The sequence below is a fragment of the Pongo abelii genome, chromosome 16 (genome assembly GCF_028885655.2).
Source record: "Pongo abelii isolate AG06213 chromosome 16, NHGRI_mPonAbe1-v2.0_pri, whole genome shotgun sequence".
In the NCBI taxonomy this organism is placed as follows: domain Eukaryota; kingdom Metazoa; phylum Chordata; class Mammalia; order Primates; family Hominidae; genus Pongo; species Pongo abelii.
In genome coordinates, this window is record NC_072001.2 from 78,597,461 (window position 1) to 78,622,988 (window position 25,528).

Sequence of the window (25,528 nt, forward strand, 5' to 3'; positions counted from 1 at the left end):
AGTTATGCTAGCACATCAAAGCATATTTCTTTTAATAAAAAATTGACAGTATGTACATTATGTACAAAAAAACAAGTTAAAATTGTGTGTGTGCGTGTGTGTCAGAGAGTAAAGCTGGTGGATGGCACTAGGGTAGACTAGTAAAGAGGCAGATACAAAACAGTTCCACGGGAGCTAAAAAGGACGACTGATTTGAACTCGTTGAGGTTGAGAACCAGAGGAGAGAAAAGGGTAGGCAGCAAGGGAATCGTCAGGAATAAAATCCACAAGATGATCAATCCCAAAGCCAAACTGCAGGTCCCAGATAAAACCTAATGGGTGATCTTAGATGTGCTCAAGTGACCAGAAAAAAAAAATCAAATCCAGTTTTTTTTTCCTTTTGTGGGGAGGGGAGAGGAGCAGTGACCATGATAGTTCCAATCCATCTGAGTATTAAGTCCTTCCCCAGTCTGTTTTGTAAATGCATCTCCATCCAGTCAAAGTGTGAACAGCATCCGGTTCCCTCATTGAAAGTTAGGCCACAGGAGACTCCAGTCTTAGCTCTGCTGGTGTGTGCAAGCAAACTGCATGTCTTTGCTTGCATGGACTTCCTTCCCCTCCAGGGCAGGCTATACCCAAAACCCTTTGGGAAAAGTTCCAGCTTCAGCTTTGTAAGGTATTCATGTTCCTAACAGGTAGCCCACTTGGTGCCAGGCTGTACCAGCCACACACAGGTCAGGTGGCCATGTCCCAGAGAGGCCCAGTGAGGCTTGAAAGGCATCTTCCTTGTTTCTTCAGTGTGTGAGTGCATAGGCCCATACACACACCCCCACACACACCCCAAGTTATCTGCTCTGGCTTTGCAGTTAAGGGGCTTTGAATACTGTGCCGTATTTGACACGATACTTGTTAATGCTCACAAAATGCAGGGTCTCTGTATCACAGGTGGTGGTACAGGGCACCAGGCCCTCCAGCCCCTCACCCATGAGCCACTTGCTGGTCTCTGCTGCCATTTCACGGGGCACATGCTCCTTGGTCCATTTATCTACCCAGGCCTGGAATCTCTGATGTAGACGCTTGCTTACACGCTCATGGGACTGCAAAACAGAAAAAAAAATTTTTATTAAATGAAGCAGAACCAAAAAAGAGCCCTTCAAATACAAAACCTAATTTTCTTCTAAAGGAGCAAAGGAAAGACGTGGGGCCTCAAGTTTTAGATACTACTGTTTTTGTTTTTCTTAAAAAAAAAAAAAAAAAAAAAGGATTCTCTGTTTAAAGAGAAGTTAAAGAGGTAAGAACATAGAACATGTGAGGGCATGAAAATCCATAAAGCCTCCAAAGAAATGCGAACACAGGCTCTGGGCTGAAAAAGCTCACTGTTCTCAATTTTAGCATGCGTTAGTATAACCTAGGGAATGTGTTAAAAAATACACATTTCTGACCAGGCGCAATGACTCATGCCTGTAATCCTAGTACTCTGGGAGGCTGAGGCAGGCAGTTCACTTGAGCTCAGGAGTTTGAGACCAGCCTGGGCAACATGGCACAACCCCATCTCTACAAAAATACAAATATTAACTGAGCGTGGTGGCACACACCTGTAGTCCCAGCTACTCGGTAGGCTGAAGTGGGAGGACTGCTTGAGCCAGGAGGTGGAGGCTGCAGTGAGCCGAGATCGCACCACCGCAGCCTAGATGACAGAGCCAAACCCTGTCTCCAAAAAAAAACAAAAACAAAAACAAAACCCCCAAAACCCACATTTCCTTGGTTTTACCAATGTGCATTTTAAACCAGCAATCCAGCTGATTCTAATGTATCCTGGGTGGGACCCAGTGAGCCACTGATCACTTCTATCAGCATGGAGATCCACCTCTAAGCCAGACAGTGCAAAGCAAAGGGCTTAAAACCACTCTCCCTCCACTGTGTTACCCCACCCTGGGAAGCAGAGTCCAGGCTCGGCAGATGTTCTGCAGGGGGTTCTGTTCCCACCAACACATCCAGTAAAAATTTATTGGTGTCCACATGCAAGGATACTAGAAGAGATACAAAGACAAAACTGGTGTTGCCCAGTGTCCCAAATAATGTGAATCAGAGACAGGCAGACACGCAACACATAGCAAAAAAAATTAGCCAGGTGTGGTGGTGCACGCCCGTAATCCCAGCTACTCGAGAGGCTGAGGCAAGAGAATCTCTTGAACCCGGGAAGTGGAGGATGCAGTGAGCTGAAATCACGCCACTGCGCTTCCCTCAGTGCCATGAGAGAAGGAGAGCAGACTCTTGAACAACACGGCTTTGAACGGCGCAGGGCCACTGATAGGCAAGTTTTCTTCCATCTCTGCCAACCCTGAGACAGCAAAAACAACTCCTCCCCTTCCTCCTCCCTCTTCAGCCTACTCAACAAGATGAGAATAAGGACCCTTTATGATGAGCCACAACCACTTAATGAAGAGTAAATGTATCTTCTTCTCTTGCTTATGACTTAACATTTTCTTTTCTCTAACTTACTTTATTGTAAGAATATACAGTATAGGCTGGGCACAGTGGCTCACACCTGTAATCCCAGCACTTCAGGAGGCTGAAATGGGTGGGTTGTTTGAACCCTTAAGTTTGAGACCAGCCCTGGGCAACGTAAGGAGACCCCGTGTCTATTTCATTTAAAAAAAAAAAGAAAAAGAAAAAAAGAATGCAGTATATATAATACATACAACATACAAAATATGTTGTTTATCAGTAAGCCTTCCAGTCAATAGTAGACTATCAGTAGTTCCATTTTGGGGGAGTCAAAAATTATACACAGATTTGACTGTGCAGGGGCCAGTGCCCCAAACCCCTTGTCATTCAAGGGTTAATTATACATTAAACTGTTTGCTCAACATCTCCCACTTGAAAGTTTTGTAGTCCTTTCAAACTTAAAACAGCACTTCATCTGTCTCCCAAACCTCATAACCCTTTCCTATTAACAGGTGGGCCCCTAAAATCTCCACTTAAGCAAAACAAAACAAACCAAAAAACCCCAAAACTAATCAGGCACCATCCTTGATGTCCTTCTTTTGCTTACCCCCACATTTGATCCAACACCATCTCTTGTCAATTAAATATCTAAATTATATCTACATCTGGCCGTGGTGGCTCACGCCTGTAATCCCAGTACTTTGGGAGGCTGAGGAGGGTGGATCACTTGAGGTCAGGGGTTCGAGACCAGCCTGGCCAACATGGTGAAATCCCACCTCTACTAAAAATACAAAAAATCAGCCAGGCATGGTTTGAGACACAGCGAAACTGTCTCAAAAATAAATACATAAAATCTACAATGTAATTCTTGCAATTCCACTGCCACCCTAGTAGTACGGGTGGCCCCCACATCTCATTTGGACAAGGGCACCCTTTTGAGTGGTCTCTGCTCTTCCAACTTTATATATACCCATCTCTACTCTCCTCACAGCACTCCAAGCTATCTTTGTCAAATGTCCCAATGCATCTCAAACAAACTCCAAATCATGGCCTATTATTAGACAAAGTGATGTGGCCTCTGCCTACCCTTCTAACTTCGTGCAACCTTGAGCCACAATGGTGTTTGTAATTTCTTGAATATGCCAAGTCCTTTCCTCCCAGCCTTGTACTTGCTCTTTTGTCTAGAAAACACCCATCCTCTACTCTTCACCAGGCTAATTCCTTGTCATTATTCAGGCCTCAAGCATCACCTCCTTTGAGAAGCCTCCTCCAGTGAAAGCAAGGCCTGGTATGCTAGTTACCCTTGATCACTTCACCTGATTTCTTTCCCTGGTAGTGCATATCATCGCATTACTTCATCTGCTCTACTTCATGGCTGTAGTCCCAGGGCCTGGAATAACACCCTGTACACAGCTGCACCAGGAAGGTTTCACAATTGAGATAGAATGTAAAGACAGGTAGGATTCATACAAGCAAACGATCAGATACTACTTAAGATGTAAATAGTGGGAGTAAATTCACCAAAAAGGTGCCACCAGGTATTTACGTGCTCTTACGGGCTGAACTGTATTCTCCTTAAAATGCTTATGTTGGCCGGGCGTGGTGGCTCACGCCTGTAATGCTAGCACTATGGGAGGCTGTGTCAGGCGAGACTGTCTCAAACAAACAAACAAACAAAAAATCATACATTGAAGTCCTAGCCCCCAGTACTTCCGAATGTGACCTTATCTGGAGGCAGACACACACACACACAGGTAGAAACACCATATGAAGATGAAGGCAGGGATCTACAAGCCCAGGAATGCCAAAGATTGCCAGCAAAGAACCAGAAGCTAGGAGAAGCCTAGAAAAGATTGTCCCTCACAGTCCTCAAAAGGAACCAACACTGCTGACACCTGACTTTGGACTTCTAGTCTCCAGAACTTTTGTCATTTAAGCCACAGTCTGTGGTACTTTGTCACAGCATCCTTAGCAACCAACATACGTACTTCCTCAGTTAAGTCTCAGCTCCAAGAATAGGTTTGCATAAACAAAGAGAAACAATCAGAAGACTCTGGGCCTCCCCTGGTCCTAGCTAGAGTGGGAGATGTGTACAGAAATTTCAGTTACTGGTTCTCACCTGATGAGCCCGGAGCAGGGCAGTCCTCCGATACATATAGTCCTCTGATTTGATCACATACACCATCTTGTAGGAATTCAGCTTGAATCTACACTCCAGCTTATCCAGACTATCCACATTCTCCATGGTCTTCTTACTGTTTCCTTCCTTCCCTTCCTTTTCCTGCTGCTCTCGACCACGCTGACACTTCCGGATCCGCCGTAGATTCCTATAGCAGAAAAGCCCCGGAGAATGAGAGCTCGTCCAGATGCAGATTCCTGTGACTTCCCCCAAGTGAGTTTTCTTTATTATATGCTTGCATAGTACTCATCCCAATTTGTTAAATACGTACACAAATGTTCAGTTGTTTCACTGCAAAAAAAATTTCAACTGCAAAGGTACACAGAATAAAAAGCAGAAATCTTTGCCCATCCCCTACTTGCCTTAGCAGATGTAGCCAGTTAAGAGTTTTAATGAGAAACTTCTAGGCCTCTGTCTGTAAATTTACACATGTAATTACCAGCTATAGTTCTGCTTTGGGATTTGCTTTTAAGACAAAATAGGATCATACTATATATTTTGTCCTCAACTTTTCACTTACTGTCATGAATATTTTTTCATTTCATGATAGATTTGTCTTATTCTCTTTAACTGCTGCAGAAAAATGTACCCCAATTTACCATTCCTTAACAGTTTCTTTCAACTGAGGTTCCTCATCTGAACCACATAACAAAAAATTATTTGAATGACTATTTTTAAAAATTCCCCCAGATGATATAAACTAGTGCCATTCTACATACACAAGAAAGAAGATAATTCACATGAATGAATGGATGCCCTGAGGGGTGGGAGGCTTGCTAAATCTCCTCAACATCCAGTGAAGAAAAGTTATCAGCTAGACAATTATATTGTTTCTCATAACTTGCTATTAAAAACACTGCTTCAGGTTGGCCACTGTGGCTCATGCCTATAATCCCAGCACTTTGGGAGGCAGGTGGATTGCTTGAGCTCAGGAGTTTGAGACTAGCCTGGGCAACATGGCAAAAACCGCTTCTCTACAAAAAAAATAAAAAAAATTAGGCAGGTGTGGTGACGTGTGCCTAGAGTCTCAGCTTACTTGGGAGGCTGAGGTGGGAAGATCGTTTGAGCCTGGAAGGCGGAGGTTGCAGTAAGCCAAGATCCCATCACTGTACTATAGCTTGGTAGACAGAGCCAGACACTGTCTCAAAAAACAAAAAAAAAAAAAAAAAAAAACCCAAAATATTGCTTCAGTGAGAATCTTTGTATACATGTATTTCTGTAGACAGCAGTTCTTTGTCCAAAGGGTCCCAAGACCCTTTCAGGAGATCTGTGAGATCAAAACTATTCTCATACTACTACTAAAACATTATTTCCCTTTTTTGCTGTGTTGACATCTGCACTGGCACCATTAAAGTAATGGTGAATAAAAATGCTGGTGGTGGCGCCAAACTGTATTTGCAATATCAAACAAATTGTTACCAAATTCCAATATCAATTTATACATCACTGAGCTTTTCATACAGTTGTCAAACTCTGTTGGTTTATCTTGTACCATCAATGAATCCATTTTACTTCCATAATTTTGTAACTTCATGCAACTGCGATTCAAGTCTTTGAACTTCACACTGACCATACAATGACATTAAGTGAAAAAATCCAGTTTCACTTAAGAATGTTTCTGATGGGCCAGTCACAGTGGCTCACGCTTGTAATCCCAGGACTCTGGGAGGCTGAGGCAGGCAGATCACTTGAGGTCAGGAGTTTGAGACTAGCCTGGCCAACATGGGGAGACCTCATCTCTAATAAAAGTACAAAAACTAGCTGGGAGTGGTGGCGCACACCTGTAATCCCAGCTACTCGGGAGGGTGAGACAGGAGAATCACTTGAACCTGGCTGATGGAGGTTGCAGTAAGCCAAGATCATGCCACTGCACTCCAGCTTCGGCAACAGAGTGAGACTCTGCCTCAAAAAAAAAAGAAAAGAAAAGAAAAAAGAATGTTTCTGATGAAGCAGTAACATTTTCTATTAAATCCCAACCCCTCAGTTTACATCTTTTTAACATGCTGTGTGATAAAATGGGAACTACACATAAAGCACCTTTGTGTGCTAAAGTACAATGGTATTCTTATAGAAAAGCACTTGAGCAATTGCTTGAGTTGTAAGTGGATCATCATTTTTACCCGAAAGAACAACTGACTAAATATAGTCAATCTCAGCCAAGTATTTGGCAGATGTTTTCTCAAAAATGAACAAGGGAGCCTATCACTTCAAGGAAAATAATGTTGCCAATGATAAGACTGGAATTTTCAAGCAAAACTATGAATTTTGGTGAACTGGTATCAGCCACCCTGAGCTTGACAGCTTCCCAATACTTAAAGATGTGTTTGATGACCTAGCGATAGCGATATTAAATCAATGTGATTTCTTTTGGAGACACTGTAAAATATATCAACATTTAGTAGGTCTGTACAACTTAGCTAATATTTTCCAAATAGCCAATTGCGTAAAGTTACAAAATCATAGAGGAAAAAAAGATTCATTCATGATAACAAAATAAATCAATGGATTTTTACAACTGCATGAAAAGCCCACTGATGTATAAATTGATATTGCAACTAACCTTTAAGAAACTATCACTGGGGCCGGGTGCAGTGGCTCACACCCGTAATCACAGCACTTTGGGAGGCCGAGGTGGGAGGATCACCTGAGGTCGGGAGTTCGAGACCAGCCAGACCAACATGGAGAAATCCCATCTCTACTAAAAATACAAAATCAGCCGGGCGTAGTGGCACATGCCTGTAATCCCAGCTACTCAGGAGGCTGAGGCAGGAGAATCACTTAAACCTGGGAGGCAGGGGTTGCAGTGAGCTGAGATCACACCATTGCACTCCAGCCTGGGCAACAAGAGCGAAATTCCGTCTCAAAAAACAAAAACAAAAACAAAAACTATCACTGGTAGTTTTGTTGTCATATCAAAGAATATCCAGTTATCTGAAGGATCTGAAAATATTCCTTTTTCCAGCTACACATTTGCGTGAGGCCAGACTTTCTTCACATATTTCAACCAGACAACATAATGCAACAGATTGAATGTAGAAGCAGACATGAGAATCCAGCTGTTCTTCTGGTAAGCCAGACATTAAACAAATTTATAAAATATAAGCAATGCCACTCTATTCACTAATTTTTGTTTTGAATTAGCTTTTCATTAAAAAATATTATTTAAGAAAATATAATAGGGATATATATATATATATTTTATTTTTGAGGCGGAGTCTCACTCGGTCACCCAGGCTGGAGTGCCGTGGTGCGATCTCCACTCACTGTAACCTCCGCCTTCCGGTTCAAGCAATTCTCCTGCCTCAGCCTCCCGAGTAGCTGGGACTACAGGCGCCCGCCACCATGTCCAGCTAATTTTTTGTATTTTTAGTAGAGATGGGGTTTCACTGTGTTAGCCAGGATGGTCTCGATCTCCTGATCTCGTGATCCACAGCCTTGGCCTCCCAAAGTGCTGGAGTTACAGGCGTGAGCCACGGCGCCCGGCCCAGTATTGTTATTTTTCAAATGAATTAAAGATTGAAAACATTTCTTTGTTTTTATTTCTAACTTGGTAAATATTACTAGTATAATCCATATAAACAAAAGCTTTCTGGAGTACTCATGCTCTAAGAGTGTAAGGGGTCTCAAGGCCAATCAGCTGAGCCCCTTAGCTGTCAGATAAATCATTAGAAACTGAAATTCTGGAGGGAAGGTTCCAAACACTTCAACTACCCTGCCACCAGAACGATTATATCAATTTTTTTCCTCACAGTACATAAATGTGCCTCCTTCCTCATATCCTGGTGAGAGACACATGATGACAGGTTTATTGTAGTATGGTATTAGCATGGAGCCTGTTTTGTTGAGAGGAACCTGACACAGACCAACTGCTCAAATGTGTTAAATGATTCAATGAATGGAGAACCCGGCAGGGCCCTTTTTGCTGGTACCCCTTTTCCCATGTTCTCATTAGGACTCAATAAGTCTAATAACACTGGGATGATACTTTCTTGGAAACCTAAGACATAAGATTTCAATTCAAAACTTTTAGGAAGGAAGAAAGCCATTCTACCCATTTTATACTTCTTAAACTCTGTTTTCATATACTTGGAGGATCAGTATCACAATCTGCCTATACACAGAGGGAACATTTTTAAAATTCTGTGCAGAAAAGAGTTAATGTAGCAGGCCTAAGATTGCTATTCTTTGAAAAGCCCGCTTATAAAAGTTGGCCCTTGGCTGGGGGCTGGGATCTTGGATTTTGGGCAATGTTCTACCATTCCTTAACTCATATAAGTGTCTCACTGTACCTAAACTATTTGTACAAACTCTATAGCTTATGCTGAAAATGTGCTTTCTTTCTGAGAGTTTGGGATTTTGGTACATGCTAGGCATACACTGACTAGATGACTACATCTCAATAAAAATCCTGGCAGAGTCTCTAATGAGCTGCCCTGGTAGACAGCATTTTACATGTGTTGTCACATTCATTGTTGGAAGAATTAAGAGTGTCCTGTGTGACTCCCCTGGGAGAGGATTCTAGGAAGCTTGAGCCTGGCTTCCTCCAGCTTTGCTACAGGCACCTTTTCGCTTTGCTGATTCTGCTTTGCATCTTCTCGCTGTACTAAATCAGTTTGACTATAGGCAGAGTCCTGTGAGTCCTCTTCCATCGAACCATGGAGACTCTGACACACATTCCCATCCAAAGTAGGGAGGTTATTGTTGATTCTCTATAACTCTCACCTCCTGGATGCTTTGACACACGCTCCAGGTAAGCTCATGTTGTGACAGCCATATAAACCTTGAATTAGCATCCCCGGCGGATAGAAAAAATGAATAAAATATATGAAAGCCAAGAATGTGAAAGTCATTTAACTCTCCATTCCTCAATCATGCACAGTACGGACTGCTGACAGATGACATGGCTCTCTCACCTGGGGAGAAATACTGGTTTCTGTGCTAGATGTTCACGAAGCTCAGGCGAGGTAGTATCTGAATTCATGTATCGCTCCACGTAGTCTGACCAGCGCTAAGACGGCAAACACAAAATACAGGTGAAAGGAAATCACAAAAACAGCTCCTAATGCATTGGGTACTCTAGTAAATTATATGACTACAATGCCCCAAATTCATAAATTTCAAGATCAAAAAAGTCCCTTTCTATAAAGACATGACTGTTAGTAGGCATTGGAACACGGATTAAAAAATCTGTTAGCCAGCAATACTGCTAAGTTTCTGAGGTGCTAAGGTTATCAGAAGTCATAAACAGGTAGAAGCTGGCTCACTGACAAGTTTCATTTCCCCACAGAGGATTTTGTTAAAGAACAAAATTTATAGTGGCAAATGTGTGAAAGTTTCCTTCACATTACAATCTAGATTTCTGACATCGCTTTAAAAAAAAAAAAAAAGATCTGCCAACAAGCCAACATTCCCACCAAACAAGTCATCCCACATGACCCCCCCCAACATCATACATATGGCCTGCATCTCCCGTGTACATTATCTGCCATAACCAACTACGATAATCACACCTGTCTATTCAGGGGATGAAAACTCTGGACTTAGTCCAATAAAAAGTAAACATGACACAAAGAATCAAGATGACATGAGAAAGACCTCATTTGTTGTTTTTTATACTTTAGGAAAAAACAGGAAAGCTGCCAACCATAAGACTTCCTTAGAGGAGATAGCTTTACTAAGTGCAAGATGAGGTTAACATCTATAACCAGGCAGCCCTTCTCTTCAGCTGAAGACATGGCTGGATTGACTTGTACTTTAAGCATCCAGGTCCTGACTCTTAAACAGGCCTAAGGTGCCTTGGCCTTTTGGCAGACAGGGTCACTGGACAGACTCTCAAGACACGCCAGCTCTGCTTAGCACCTGGAGTCTGCGATGTACTTGCTCATACCTCTGCTTCCACAGGGTCATCCGAATTCTCCTCTTCTGTGTCCAGAAGCTCAATAGTCAGCTGGACCTGGCCTTGGCTCTGAATAAACATAAGCTGCAAATAAGAAACCTAAGCGTAAACAAAAGACCGTCTCTATAGCTATAATCTATCTTCTCAAGGAATGAGAGGTGCAGAGGCAATAAACTTAGTAAACTTTGCTCCAACTGAAGAGATGAGGAAGATACTGGATCTTGGGTGGCCAGTGATAAAGGCAAAAGTCTACACTTACTACAAGTAAAATGAAATATATTAAAGCAAAAGGTACTATTTCATGTTTCAAACTTCTAGAATTCGCTAAAATAATAATCAATCCCAGTAAGAATGTTTTACAAAACAAATATTTTGTTTGTCAGAAAGAAATATGGCACATATAGCCAGAACCACAAAATGTCAATGCTGTCCATTGATAATCCCACTTCTAGGACATAATAGAGGAGGTAACTATCAGAATCACATGGAGAAGATCAGAGCCTGGAAGGAAACCTGAGAATTTTTTATTTCAACCTTCTTCATTTTACACAGAGACAAAACTGAAATTCAGAGAGTTCTGGTTTCTCAAGGCACACAACTAATCAATAAACACGTAGAGCCAGAAGCTAGATCTAGCTCAGTGTTCTTTTAAAGCTTTAAAAATTGCTCTCTGCTAGTAAAGCTTACAACCTGACAATAACATAATATATACCCACACAAATACAGTTATTTCCAAAATAGATTTTGGGGTGGGGGTAGACCCTGCATTTTCACAATTTATAATTTAAGAATTGCAAAATCTGTCTCCAGTATTCGTAACAGGATGTCATTAACCAGTCCCCATAGTGGGTTGGACGTCTAGGATGTTTCCAACTATTTGCTTTTATAACTATCCATTATAATGGTGAAAATTGGAAACAACCTAAATGTCCAACAATACAGGCATTAATTCTCTAAAAAGTGAATATCAAAAATAGCCATAAAAAAGACATTAAAGACCCAGAAGTGTTGCTAATTGAGCAAAAATACATTAAAGACCATTTCCGGTCAGATGCAGTGGCTCACACCTGTAATTCCAGCACTTTGGGAGGCTAAGGCGGGCAGATCACTTGAGGCCAGGAGTTTGAGACAAGCCTGGCCAACATGGCGAAACCACATCTCTACTAAAAATACAAAAATTAGGCCGGGTGCAGTGCCTCATGCCTGTAATCCCAGCACTTTGGGAAGCCAAGGAGGGCAGATCACCTGAGGTCAGGAGTTCAAGACCAGCCTGACCAACATGGTGAAACCCTGTCTCTACTAAAACACACACACACACACACACACACACACACACACACACACACAAAGCTGGCCATGGTGGCACGTGCCTATAATCCCAGCTACTCAGGAGGTTGAGGCAGAAGAACTGCTTGAACCCAGGAGGCGGAGGTTGCAGTGAGCTGAGATAGCACCACTGCACTCCAAGCCTGGACAACAAGAGTGAGCCTCCATCTCGGGAAAAAAAAAAAAAAAAATTAGCTAGACACAGTGGTACATGACTGTAATCCCAGCTACTAGGGTGGCTGACGTGTGAGAATCACTTGAACTCAGGAGGCAGAAGTTGCAGTGAACAAAGATTGTGCCACTGCACTCCAGCCTGGGCAAGTGTGTGTCCCTGTCTTTAAAAAAAAAAAAAAAAAAAAAAAGTTAAAGACCATTTTGTCCAGTATAAATTCTTTCAAAATGTATACTCAAGGATAGAGAAGTTTAGAATCATAGAGATGTCATCAATGATAATTTCAGGAAAGAATTCTAAGGTGACTTTTTTTGGTTATCTGCATTTTATTTTCATTTTTTTGGGACAGAGTCTTGCTCTGTCACCCAGGCTGGGGTTCAGTGATGTGATCAGGGCTCACTGCAGCCTCGACCTCCCAGGCTCAAGCAATCCTTTTTTTTTTTTTTTTTTTTTTGAGATGGAGTCTAGCTCTGTTTCCCAGGCTGGAGTGCAGTGGCACAATCTCAGCTCACTGCAAGCTCTGCCTCCCAGGTTCACGCCATTCTCCTGACTCAGCCTCCCAAGTAGCTGGGACTACAGACACCCGCCACTACGCCTGGCTAATTTCTTGTATTTTTAGTAGAGACGGGGGCAATCCTTCTACCTCATTCTCCTGAATAGCTGAGACTACAGTTGCATGCTACCCATGCTGGGCTAATTTTTGTATTCTTGTATTTCTTGCAGAGATGGGGTTTTGCCATGTTGCCCAAGCTGGTCTCAAGTGATCCGCCCACCTCGGCCTCCCAGAGTGCTGGGATTACAAGTGTGAGCCATGTATGCTGGGCCTGTTTTCTTTTCTATAATGATCATGACCATGGATTTCATGTACCAACATTTTTCTAACAATAATATTTACAAAGCATACTATGAAAAATGTTCAGAGAAAAAGAATACAAAATTGTAAAAATCATATATAACTAGTTTTTTTTTTTCCTTTAAAGGCAGGAAAGAAACAAAGTAGACTGTCCAGGAAGACAATTACTTCCACTTTGTATTTCTCTGGTGAACTCATTAAAAGTTCCAGGAGTAGAATCACAGGTCAAAGTACGCTGGCTTTAACTTCTGGTTCAGAGAATCCTAACAACTGACATTGTCACCAGCAAGGTCTTCGACTACCTGAGCAACTCTCACCTTAAAGCAATTCTCATCTGACATTAGCTGCTCAGCTTTCCGCTGATACGTTGACTCCAGGAGGCTCCTTGAGTTCTGTGTGTTCAGCTGGCCTCCAGTGGCCCCATTATTATTTTCTGCCAGGTAAAGGTCAGTCACCTGCACACAGATCTCATCACTCACGATATGCTGCAGCTGGAATCAAACAAAGGCAAGCCTTTAGTGAACACAGAAAACATTTCTCCATTATACAGTCAACGTTCCTTTGATGTAGTCATTCAACTCCAAAAAGGTTTTTCTTTTTTGGGGTGGGGGCGGGGGGGTGCTGGCAATTTTAGAAAATTAATCATACAAACCACTGTATCATTTTCTTGGAGAATAATCAAGCCAAGATTTTCAACCGTTATCAGTGGTCCATGGTAAAACTTTCCTATCTATTTAAAATAAGAACCATAGAGAACTCAGGATAATCGTACTATTTAAAATTCTAAGGATCTTTAAATAATTTTCTATAGGTCATATCTCTGTTGCATTTTAAAATCATTTACAATTGGCTCTCATACATATTCTTTCTCATTTGATCTTCACAACTGCCCTGGGAAGGCAGGCTGGACAGAGAGTTGGGGCCAGTTAGGAGACAAATTTACACAATGCATCAGAAAGGTGGCTGACGCCTGTAATCCCAGCACTTTGGGAGGCGGAGGTGGGCCAATCACCTGAGGTCAGGAGTTCAAGACCAGCCTGGCTAACATGGCAAAACCGCATCTCTACTAAAAATACACAAATAGCCCGGCGTGGTGGCAGGAGCCTGTAATCCCAGCTACTTGGGAGGCTGGGGCAGGAGAATCGCTTGAACCTGGGAGGTGGAGGTTGCAGTAAGCCGAGACTGCACCACTGCAAAGCTCACCGTGAGCTGGGGTGAGGAAGGGGGGCTTGGAGAATAAGAAATGCAATATCTATGTCTATATTCCCAGCCCAACTACAAAGCCTGAAACTCATTAACTATTTAAGAAATAGCTGCTGAATTACTGCCCAGGGGTGCTCAGCTGAAGAAGCAGGGTTGGGACTAAAAGTCAAGGTTCCTGACTCCTAGCCCAATACTTTTCCAAACACATCACCTATTTTTCTGTATCTGATAGAAAGTATAGGGCTTAAGTTGTACATAATGTTAACTCACTTTCCATACAGGCCAATCATGATTGACTATCAGTAGCTTTTGTGACAATCTTAGGAAACTAATGAATAGAAAGTTGAACGTTTCAGAGTTCCCATTCTCATGTCATGCTATTTCTATTTTGAAATAAAAATCCTTCCAAATGAAACTTTATCATCGAAATGACAGAAGTGAAAAATAGATACAAGAAGAAAGCAAAACGTTAATTTCAATATCGATTTGTCTATTTAAAAAACTTTAAGATTATCATAACCACCAAGCCATTCTATTTTTAGGAACATACATTCTTTTTAAGTGTTAGGAACCATGATAACTATTTATTCTTAAGTCCTAAATGACCAGTATGTGTATTAGTAGATAACTGGACACAGTGCAAGGTCAGAAGGGTGGCTGAGTGTGGCAGAAAGGGCAGTATCTCCAGCAACTGCAGATGGATAAATAAATCACAATGAGTCCAGATAAAGGATTCTGATACAACCATTAAAATAATGCTTATGAGTACTTGATATCATGAGGAAGATTAAGACACAGTGTTTTAGAGAGAAAAACAGATGGAAAGCATGACTTCAATAATACATACAGATGCTTCCACTTTCTACTTTGTTTTTTTGAGACAGAGTCTCGCTCTGTCGCCCAGGCTGGAGTGCAGTGGCATCGTGATCTTGGCTCAGTGCAGCCTCAACTTCCTGGGCTCAAGCAACCCTCCCACACCTCAGCCTCTTAAGTAGCTGGGTCTACAGGCATGTGCCACCACGCCCAGCTAACTTTTTTGTATTTTCAGAAGAGACGGGGTTTTGCCATGTTGCCCAGTCTGGTCTCAAACTCCTGAGCTCAAGTGATCCACCCACCTTGGCCTCCCAAACTGCGGGATTACAGGCGTGAGCCACTGCCTCTACTTTATACTTTCTTGTTGAAGTAGACTGTATTACTGATTCCCCACCCACACCCTCTTTTTGGATATCCGGCCCCTCCTCGAGTCTTTGGAAAAGACAGCACTACAAATCCAGAGACAACTATGGAACTCCCACCCCCACTGCTAAGCAGATCAGATTCTCTATCTTGCTAACTGGAAATGACAGAGAGAGTGTTCAATAGATTTTTTGAGGAGGAGCATCTGTATGGAAAGGTCCAGTAACACTGGGACCAGAGGTACTGGGAGGGCAAGCTAAAGCCTCAGAGGCTGGAGGAGCCTGGAGCACATGCCGTATGTTCATCTGCAGAGCAAAGCACAAGCATGGAGCAGAAGTCCAGAGTGAAGGCATGCAGGAGAGCAAAATCACCTCCCAGCCCAGTCCTTCCATGGTGTGGTCCTATTTTGAGTTCTGTACTTGGATGTGTGTGAGGTTGCCTATTGTATTCTTAATACAAATCCCTCTTAAGCCAGCCTACAATAGGTAAGATAAATGTAATGGCTTCACTTGGCTGGAATGCAGTGGTGCGATCACGGCTCACTGCAGCCTCAACTTCCTGGGTTCAGATGATCCTCCCACCTTAGCCTCCTGAGTAGCTGGGACTACAAGCATGTGCCACCATGCCCAGCTAATTTTTTGTATTTTTAATACAAACAGTGTTTCCCCATGTTGCCCAGGCTGGTCTCGAACTCCTGGACTCAAGATATCTGCCCGCCTTGGACTCCCAAAGTGCTGGTATTAGAGGCGTGAGCCACCATGACCAGCCTTGACTTTGAAATGTATGTTGTACATCCAGTCAGCAGTGAAATCTGAGGGAACACCAAATATGAGGAGAATGAGAGAAGAGATACCTCCAGTTAAAGGAGTTGAGAAGCTTGAAAATGTTTTAAAAAGTCACTGTAGGCTGGGCACAGTGGCTCATGCCCGTAATCGCAGCACTTTGGGAGGCCGAAGTAGGTGAACTGCTTGAGCCCATAAGTTTGAGGCCAGCCTGGACAACATGGCAAAACTCCATCTCTACAAAAAATACAATAAATTAGCCGGTGTGGTGGCCCCTTTGGTCCCAGCTACTTGGGAGGCTGAGGTAGGAGGTCAAGGCTACAGTGAGCTGATCACACCACTGTACTCCAGCCTGGGCAATAGAGTGAGACCCTGGGTTGGAAAAAAAAAAAAAAAAAAAAAAGTCACTGTTTTGGGGTTTTCCGGATGAAACCCGTTTCCATTTAAAAAAAAAAAAAAAAAAGCGGGGGTGGGTGGAGATAGTATTTATTACTGATTCAAAATCATAACCAGATACAGTAAATAATTGTAACTATTGTTTCAAAAACCAACCTCAGAATTATTAAAAGTTAGTTTTATTGGATTTTTTTTTTTAAGCTGTGCTGGTGGTATGAAAGACTTTGTTCCTAGCTGAAGCAGCAGCAAGCCTGTAATCAGCAACATAAGCACAGGGTAACTGGAGTCTGTATTTTATATAAATTTCAGGGAAGTTAAGGAAGATTAGTCAGAAAAAGTATGACTATGGGTGACTATGTATCCATCTAATGATTTCTGCCAGTTACCATCCAGACCTCTTATGGGAAGGCCTAATAACTTCTTCAACTTATTGGAAACAACTATCTGACAACTTTCCCCCAGATGTTAAGGTTCATTTATGTGAAGGGCTCTTCCTCAATCCTGTGTAGATACTGTGGGAGGAGTACAGAGGCATGCACCCTTCCAAAACCAAGGCAAAAGCATGGGTACTTGGCAAAGGATTCAATATTTTAGCCCAAGAGAACATTAACCAACAAGCTCTTTCCTTCTACAGTGGCAGTCTGGACTCTAGAATTAGAAATTGCTTTTTACAAGTTTTCACTTAAGTACTTCACTGCCTTTCTGCTGAGCTGTTCTATGGAAGAGGGCTGTAGGTAGCCACGGTACCCAGGTGGAACAGCATGATCTTGAAGCCCTACTTCCACAAGGAATCGCAGTGGCCCATGGCCACGTGGTTCAACCAGCCAGCCCAGAAGATCTGCAGATGCAAGCAAAAGCATACCACATTGACCTGCACCCTGCATCTGGACCCATCTGGCCCATGGTAAGCTGCTCCACAGTGAGGTATCACACCAAAGTACAAGCTGGCAGGGGCTTCAGCTTAGAAGAGTTAAGGGTGACCAGCATCCACAAGAGGGTGGAATTAGTCCACCATGTCCCTGTGGGCCAATGTTCAGCACCTGAAGGAGTTAAGACTCCAAGCTCAACCTCTTCCCCAGGAAGCTCTTAGCCCCCAAGAAGGGAGACAGTTCTGAAAACTCAAATCAGCCACCCAGCTGACAGGACCAATAATGCCCATACAGAATGTCTATAAGAAGGAGAAAGCCGGAGTCATCACTAAGAACTTTAAGGTATTTGCCAGTCTTCACATAGCCCACATCAATTTTCAGCTCTTTGGCATATGGGCAAAAAGGGCCAAGGGAGCCACAGAACAGGACGCTGAAAAGGAAAAATGAAGCCCTACTGGGGACTTGCAGTAAATCAGCAGTAAAGCTGGGTCTCCAAAAAAAGAAAAAAGCAGTTAACCAACAATCTCTCTGGGAGTTCAGAACTCAAGTCCAAGAAGTAGAAACGTGACTATCTGTTACAAGCTATTTTTTATATCATTGTTGTAAAGAACAACATGTTTCCAAGTTCCCAGGGTGCCACAGGAAGAACACACAAAACCAACCACAAACCTAACTTAGAGGTTCCGGAACCGCAGATGAGTGAGGTGGGCAGAGTATTGTAGAAGATGTTATGCGAACCCTTTCTTATAAAAAGAATTTCAAATATTAAACAATGCAAGTACATAAGAATTACCAACACCTTGACCAGGCGCAGTGGCTCGTGTCTATAATCCCAGCGCTTTAAGAGGCCAAGACAGGAGGATCACTTGAGACCAGAAGTTCAAGACCAGCCTGGGCAAAACAGTGACACCCTGTCTCTATTTAAAAAAAAAACAACTTACCAACACCTATGGAAGATACAATGTTCCACACTGTGTGCTTACCCATGGCAGACAAGGTAAGAGATAGACAAGTTGGGCAGGAAGCTGGGGTCAGGACCACTGCACTCTACAGGTGGCCAGCGAGAAAAGATATGGAGTAGGTAGGCTCATACACTGCAACTTTGTTAACATGAGAAATCAGGCATCACATTAACCTCCCCTCCTCTCTTCAGAACCCTACATTCATAAACACTGTTACATGAAAAAGCTGCCTTTCTTTTTCCTTGCCTGGCCCATCTCTAGGTAAGGATTTCTTCCCTTATTCACCCTAGCCTCCTCCATGCCCTCACCTGTCTGACAATGCTCTGGATCAGTTTGTCCATGGTAAAGGCAATGTAGGCATGAATGGTGAACATCTCTCTCAGTGAGTCTTCATACTGTGATGAGTCTATGTTGCCATCCAGCAGGCTCCGCACCATGTCCAGGAAAGCTGGGTAATAATCTTCTACATCAACATCCACTGTGGGAGAGATGGGATAGGTGAGGCCTTACCTTGCTAAGAAAAGACTAGGGATAGAGTACAGGGCAAATCCCACAGCTGGCCTAAATGGCATTTGAAAGTATGAACGCTAGGTATTCAAAATATACCCACTCATTCCAATGTAAACAGAGATGAATTCCGACAGGTGACTACAATCACCAGCACTATCTATCAGAGTGACTCTGCAACTTTAACAGTGGCTTCTAATATTCTGACTACCATGCTAGAAAGATACTTCTTTATGGTATTGCTGGGCCATTTTCAGAGAGGAAAATATCCTAGGGAAGCCAGTCCTTCAAAGAGCTGTTGGCTCCCCTGCTGAGAGAGGAACCTGCTCTCTCAGCCTGCACAAGAGCATTCCTCACATGGGTCACTTGCTCATAAAGCTATTTCAATGAAGCATAAAGTACAGATGAGAAAAGGCAGACACAGCCATACTCCAGCACTGGGAAACCTCTTGGGAACACAAAAATAGGAGTGCAAATTAAATCCTTCATGAATAATGAAGTAATCTGCATTTGTCAAAGTCCTTTTGTTTAAAAATGGATTCGCAACATTGTATTTCACAAATTGCATTAAATCATCTGTACTTGCTGCACATGAATCATTTCAATCACTAGCTAGAATAAATCTCATCAGTTGTTAAAGACATTTGGCAACTAGTAGAGGGCACAAGGAATGTTAAAGAGTTCTGCCTTTAGCTTACTAAAGACCCATTTATATAAAGTTCAAAAACATAAATCTAATCTCTAGTGTTAGAAATCAAGAAAGTGGAAAAAGGACTGGTTATCAGAGTACTGGTTATGTTTCGTTTCTTGAACATAGGTACGTCTAGTCTGTAAAAATTCACTGAGCTGCACGATTCTGATTTGTATACTTTTCTATATATACATGCTGCACCTTATATGTATTTTTTTGTAGAGATGGGGTCTCACTTATTAACCAGGCTGGTCTCAAACTCCTGGCCTCAAGTGATCCTCCCACATCGGCCTCCCAAAGCGCTGGGATTACAGGTGTAAGCCACTGCACCCGGCCTATACATTGCACTTCAACAAAAAGTTGACTAAAATGAAAAAAGTTACAAAACCAACTATTTGTCACTGACTAATTGGTTACTTGCTAGTTGTGTTTGTGCTGGAGAAAAAAGGCTAGGAGCAAAACCGAGTTGTCTCCATTTATCTGAAGTCTGACGAATTCATTAAAAAACAGGCCAAACAGGACAATTACTGTTTAAAACAGGCAACTGGCTTGAGTTTCATCACAGAGTGTCACATTGTTTAGGTCCATAGAATAGGTATAGGCTATAGACTCCAAAATATACCACTGCTATGAAAACTGCTTTTATGCCAGAATAAAGTTTTGAGTCCAAACCACAGACTTCTCCTAACAAGCTGTGAAAAGTGTCAGGGTTGGCATTATCAGACAAGACAACATTATGTAAGCCTCAAACCAGGTTAAGTTAGTGGCCAAGCCAGGAACAGGCCATTTTATTTCTAATTTCTACCCAAGTAGATGGAATCACCACAATGAGATCTAAAATTTATCTCTTTCAAGCTAGGACTAGTCTAGATAAAAGCTTTCAGAATTATTTTTCAGTGTCATTAGCTCCTCAACAGATAGAAGTCTAGGGCCATATGTGGGCTTCCTACATCAACAACACTTAAAAAAAGAAAAAAAAAAAGAGATACACTCCTCAGGTTGGCTATTTCCTTAAGAGCCCAGACAAAATGCTTCATGAAAAAGCTTTTGGCTCACAGCTCAAGTACCTAATTTATGAAGTGAACTGGAAGCAGGCAGCACAAAATTACATAAAGCACATGACAGCGTCCTGAACCCTCACTTACTTTCCTTTTCCTGAGTTCTACATCTTTATCCCTGTCCTGCCTGTTCTCCATGTCTCATATCACCTCTTGTGTTCCAGTCTCCTTTCCATAAATTATTTCTACATATTAAGAATGAGGCATGAACCCCACTGGTTAAACAGAAGTCCTGCTCAAAAATATGAGAAAATTCTGTTTTAAGCACTAGGAATTTATGTTCTGTCATGGATTGAAATTGACTGTGACAGTTTAGTCTCTATCTGTACTTTGAAACAGATGGCAGTAACCCAGAAATCTGCCATTTGAGAAATTAACTGTGATACCTCCTTCCCAGGTGCGTCCACAGTACCAACCACTGACCAAGTGTCCACGATCTAAGCCCTACATAGGATACTTTGCACAAAGCAACACCACAAGGCAACTAGCGCCTCCATTTTTCAGATAAATAGGTTCAGAGTTTAACTACACAGACTCTAAGGCCTGTGCTCTACTAATAAAAGCAGCAGTCCCAAGTCTAGGTGGCTCTAAGGTCCTCAACCTCACACATCCTCTGTAAATCAGAGGTCTCGGCACTCACTAGGTTCTTTGAGACGTAGCTGAATGGCAGGGCTGTCACTCTTGTCTCGCTTTATGCCCAGCACTTCCCGTTCCCACTCTCTCTCTCGGTTTTCTTCTTCAATTTGCCGTTCAGCTTGGGAACAAATCCGTAGCAGCCTCAGGCAGAGAATCTGGTGCAGTCGCATAAAAATATACCAGTTGTTATTGACATAGAAGAGGTTGTATACTTCATCCATTCCTCTTAATTTTTGAGCTGCTGTGTTACTAAACAGTAACTTGGACTTAGGGGGACTGCCCCCAACACCATTGTGCTTCTTAACTGCCCCTGTGGCTTCATCTACATCCATCTCTTCTTCTTCCTCTTCCTCCACATCTGAGAGATCACCTCTTTGGGCAAAGAGCAAATCTGGAATAAAATGATGCATGATTTGTTTTATCTTATATTTGTCCTCCTTCTGAATGCCTGTCTGCCTCTTCACATGGTGGATAATCAGAGCAGCAGCATCTTCCAGTATTTGTTTGTCTTCATACGCAAGTGAGAGGTGTGGGCCAACAGGTACACCAGCATTCTCTTCCGTAGCCTGCTCTTGCCTCTGATGGGACAGAGACACAAAAGTATTCTGTGAGATGTCTACAGCGACAACATGCCTACGAGACCATACCAGCTATACATCCCATTATCAACCAGTGTCTATATTTTTCTAATCAAAAACTTAGGACCTGGGACTGGGAGCGGTGGCTCACGCCTATAATCTCAGCACTTTGGTAAGCCAAGGAGGGCGATCACTTGAGGTCAGGAGTTTGAGATCAGCCTGGCCAATATGGTGAAACCCCGTCTCTACTAAAAATAACAAAATTAGCTGAACATGGTGGTAGGTGCCTATAATCCCAGCCCTTGAGATGCTAAGGCAAGAGAATCACTTGAACCCATGAGGCAAAGGTTGCAGTGAGCCGAGATCATACTACTGCACTCCAGCCTAGGCAACAGAGTGAGACTCTGTCTCAAAACAAAAAAACAAAAACAAAACTTAGGACCTGACCATAACAATAATTTTTGTCCCTCTTCCAGAAACAAATAGATAATGACAGAGACGTGGTTTGATGTCAAAATACAGGTACCTTCTACAAACCAATGACTTACAGGGAGATTGGGACAGAATTGGAACCATCTTTCTTTCTTTTTTATGGCAGGGTCTTGCTCTGTCACCCAGGCTCGAGTGCAGTGGAGCAATCTTGGCTCACTGTAACCTCCGTCTCCTGGGTTCAAGCCATTCTCATGCTTCAGCCTCCTGAGTAGCTGGGATTAAGAAGTGCGCCAGCATGCCAGGCTAATTTTGTATTTTTAGTAGAGATGAGGTTTCACCATGTCGGCCAGGCTGGTTTCAAACTCCTGGCCTCAAGTGATCTGCCCACCTCAGCCTCCCAAAGTGATGGGATTACAGGCATGAGCCACTGTGCCCAGTGGGACTATCTTTAAAAATTCTGGATTAGTATCTATATAGAGGATATGATATGAGGTCTGGGATTTACTTTACTTCTGGGGTGGGGGTATGGAGGGTGACAAAGTAACATCAGCAAAATACGGAGGATTAAGTTTATTTATTTTATTGATTTTGAGACGCAGTCTTGCTCTGTCACCCAGACTGGACTGCAGTGGCATGTTCTCAGCTCACTGCATCCTCCGCCTCCCGGGTTCAAGCCATTCTCCCACCTCATTCTCCCAAGTAGCTGGGACTACAGGTGCACACCACCACGCCCGGCTAATTTTTGTATTTTTAGTAAAGACGAGGTTTCGTCATGTTGGCTGGGCTGGTCTCTAACTCCTGACCTCAGGTGATCTGCCTGCCTCAGCCTCCCAAAGTGCTGGGATTACAGACGTGAGCCACTGTGCCCGGCCTGATTAAGTTCACATAAGAACTCATTTTACTATTTTTAAAGTTCAGGATCACCCCACTCCAGGAATTCCCAATTGCACTGCATTTATGTTTCTATCCATTTCCTAAAACTGAGCCCACGGAAACCAGGATTGATTGCTTACTCATCTCTGATCCTAGCTCCTAGTACTATTTATAGTCCTGGTAGGCATGCTGAATAAGCAAGGATTACAAAGAGTTTGGTGGTCAACGACAAGTTTTGAAGCTGTAGTAAGGAGAGATGGGACTATATGAATACAAGGTATTGTTTGAAGGAAAGAAGTAGTCGGAGAAGTGGAAAATGGAGGCAGGAGGTATAAGTTGAAACCAGGAAAGTAAACTAGGAAACTAGTCAAACAGCTTAGGTATAAAGGTATAGTTTAGATTTAAAATGGTAGAATGAAGAATAGAAAAGGCTATGACAGCTATAAAGCAAGAATCAACAAGTCTTAGAGAGTCTCACCTGCATTTAACAAAGGTAATTTCCAGAAATCAAAACTGTGCTAAATATAGACTAGAGTCCTCTCACAGATGCAGAAAACCCCAGCTCACCTCATCATAGATACTCTCAATCTCATTGAGTAAGCTCTTAGACCTCAGGACCTTGGTGTCATTCTGTTTAAAGTTGATCCCCTGGTGGTCCAGAGACTTCAGGTAGTATTTCTCATTTTGTTCTCGCCATACTTTGTTAAAGCCTCTCTGAGCTTCTCGCCATTCTTCCTCTTTCATCTTCAACCTAGTGAAGCGGGAAGGGATGGAAACAACACATGGGAATTCAGAGGGTTTAGAAGAAAGAAATTTGCCAGGCTTACTTTATTTCAAGAAAAGTGCAAAGCTATTATTAGGTCTCTCAAAATTATTGGCAACTTGGGATGCTATCAAACCAGTCTTGAACTCTGTTTCATGAGGGAATTACTCATCCAAGACTTACTTTGGGGAAATGATTTATCTCAAGGTCAAATAATTTACCTAGAATGGTTACTTAAAAACAGCATTCCAGGGAATACCTTTCAGATATAAGTATTCCTTGAAAAAAAGAGTTGTTTCTTTGCTATAGGACTTTGCAAAACGTTCACAATGCTAATAGAAACATAGAAGTCCAAGATAAGAGAACTTGCACAGTTATGTTCCTCTGGATAGTCAGGAAAGTTCTGATCAGAACTGATTCTAATAACCCAGAAGAGAACAGACTAAGACAAAAAAAAAAGCACTAAAACTGAAGAATAACCTATATCTCAAAAGCCAGAAGTTAAATGCTACAGGCAAGAAGAAGAAACCATCAATCTGTGCCAGCTCTTGAGGGGAAGATGAGGGAGGACAAATAAAATCTGGGTATTTGTGAACTGTGCGGCAAATAAGAATTAATTTTTACCAGATGATACTGAGAGAGAACCAAGCTCCTAACAAAGGATTCACAGTGTGGTCAATAATGACATGGGGCTGGGCGTGGTGTGGCTTGTGCCTGCAATGCCAGCACTTTGGGGAGGCCAAGGCAGAAGGACTGCTTGAGCCCAGGAGTTAGAGGCCAGCCTGGGAAATATAGCAAGACCTCATATCTATTAAAAATAAAATAAAATAAAAATTAGCTGGGTGTGGTGGCGCATTCCTGTAGTCCCAGCTATTCGGGAGGCTGAGGTGGGAGGATCACCTGAGCCTGGGAAGTTGAGGCTGCAGTGAGCTGTGTTCACACTACTGCACTCCAGCCTGGGTGAAAGAGTTGAGATCTTGTCTTAAAACAAAACAAAACGAAAACAAACAAACCACAAAGATGTTAACAACAGTTAGTCCTGAGTGTGGCAGGAACATGGGTGGTAATTATCTTCTTTTCTTTTCTGTATTTTAAAATACTCCCCCAAACATACACACAGAGCCTTCCACCATGAACTTACAAGATTTGTTCTCTAATGTTGGTTACATAGGACCCCCAAAAGAAGTTCCATTCTGCAACTGAATTCCAACAACCAGGGTTGGGGAGAAAGAGAGGTCTCATGGGACAACCAGGTTGAAAATGAGAGCCTTATTTAATGGGACACTGAACCGGTAGTGAAGTACACTAAAGCACTAAGGGCACATTTGCTCAGGTACCTTTTAAGGACAATTGGAACAGCAATGGAGGGATTCTTTCTCAGACCATCAATGATGTCAGCTGCTTTATCAGCATATATCCTCTGGAGTGCTTTTCTATGGATGACTTCTGATGTGCCCCCAAGGGTGTTGTCCAAGCGAAATTTGGCTTGTTCTTCAGCAGATAAGCGGGAAAGCTTCTTCTGTATTGCTTCCAGAACCCGGATTGTTGCCAGATTGGTCTCTAAAACTACATCAAGCTGAAGAGGAAGACAAAGAAGGGTATGCTCAGGACCCAAATCAAAATAGAATAGAGTAGTGGTTAGAAGAATAAGGTAGGGAGTCAAACTCCTTGGATTTGAATCCTGGTTCTGCCCTACTAGCTACATAAGACTGTTTCTTTATCAGCAAAATAGGGATAACAGCACCTACT

At 42.6% G+C, this 25,528-nt stretch overlaps 1 protein-coding gene and 1 pseudogene across 11 annotated transcripts in view; one reads left to right on the forward strand and one right to left on the reverse strand.

Annotated features, from left to right (window-relative positions):
- Positions 1–2: 2 nt before the first annotated feature.
- SIN3A (SIN3 transcription regulator family member A) overlaps positions 3–25,528 on the reverse strand; it is an 84,173-nt gene continuing 58,647 nt past the window's right edge. For 10 of the 11 annotated variants that reach the window (XM_024232879.3, XM_024232878.3, XM_024232881.3 and 7 more), the window contains 9 exons: positions 25,117–25,355; positions 23,584–23,767; positions 21,138–21,711; positions 18,550–18,719; positions 13,171–13,344; positions 10,494–10,586; positions 9,520–9,614; positions 4,547–4,754; positions 3–1,076 (listed from right to left, as the gene is read on the reverse strand). In XM_024232879.3, the coding sequence (XP_024088647.1) occupies positions 846–1,076; positions 4,547–4,754; positions 9,520–9,614; positions 10,494–10,586; positions 13,171–13,344; positions 18,550–18,719; positions 21,138–21,711; positions 23,584–23,767; positions 25,117–25,355 (1,968 nt within the window). In that variant the 3' untranslated portion in view covers positions 3–845. Of the gene's footprint in view, positions 1,077–4,546; positions 4,755–9,515; positions 9,615–10,493; positions 10,587–13,170; positions 13,345–18,549; positions 18,720–21,137; positions 21,712–23,583; positions 23,768–25,116; positions 25,356–25,528 lie in introns of those variants that run through there. The other variant, XM_054532923.2, reaches the window with a different exon arrangement.
- Positions 17,172–17,726, forward strand: LOC100437695 (large ribosomal subunit protein eL13-like; annotated as a pseudogene).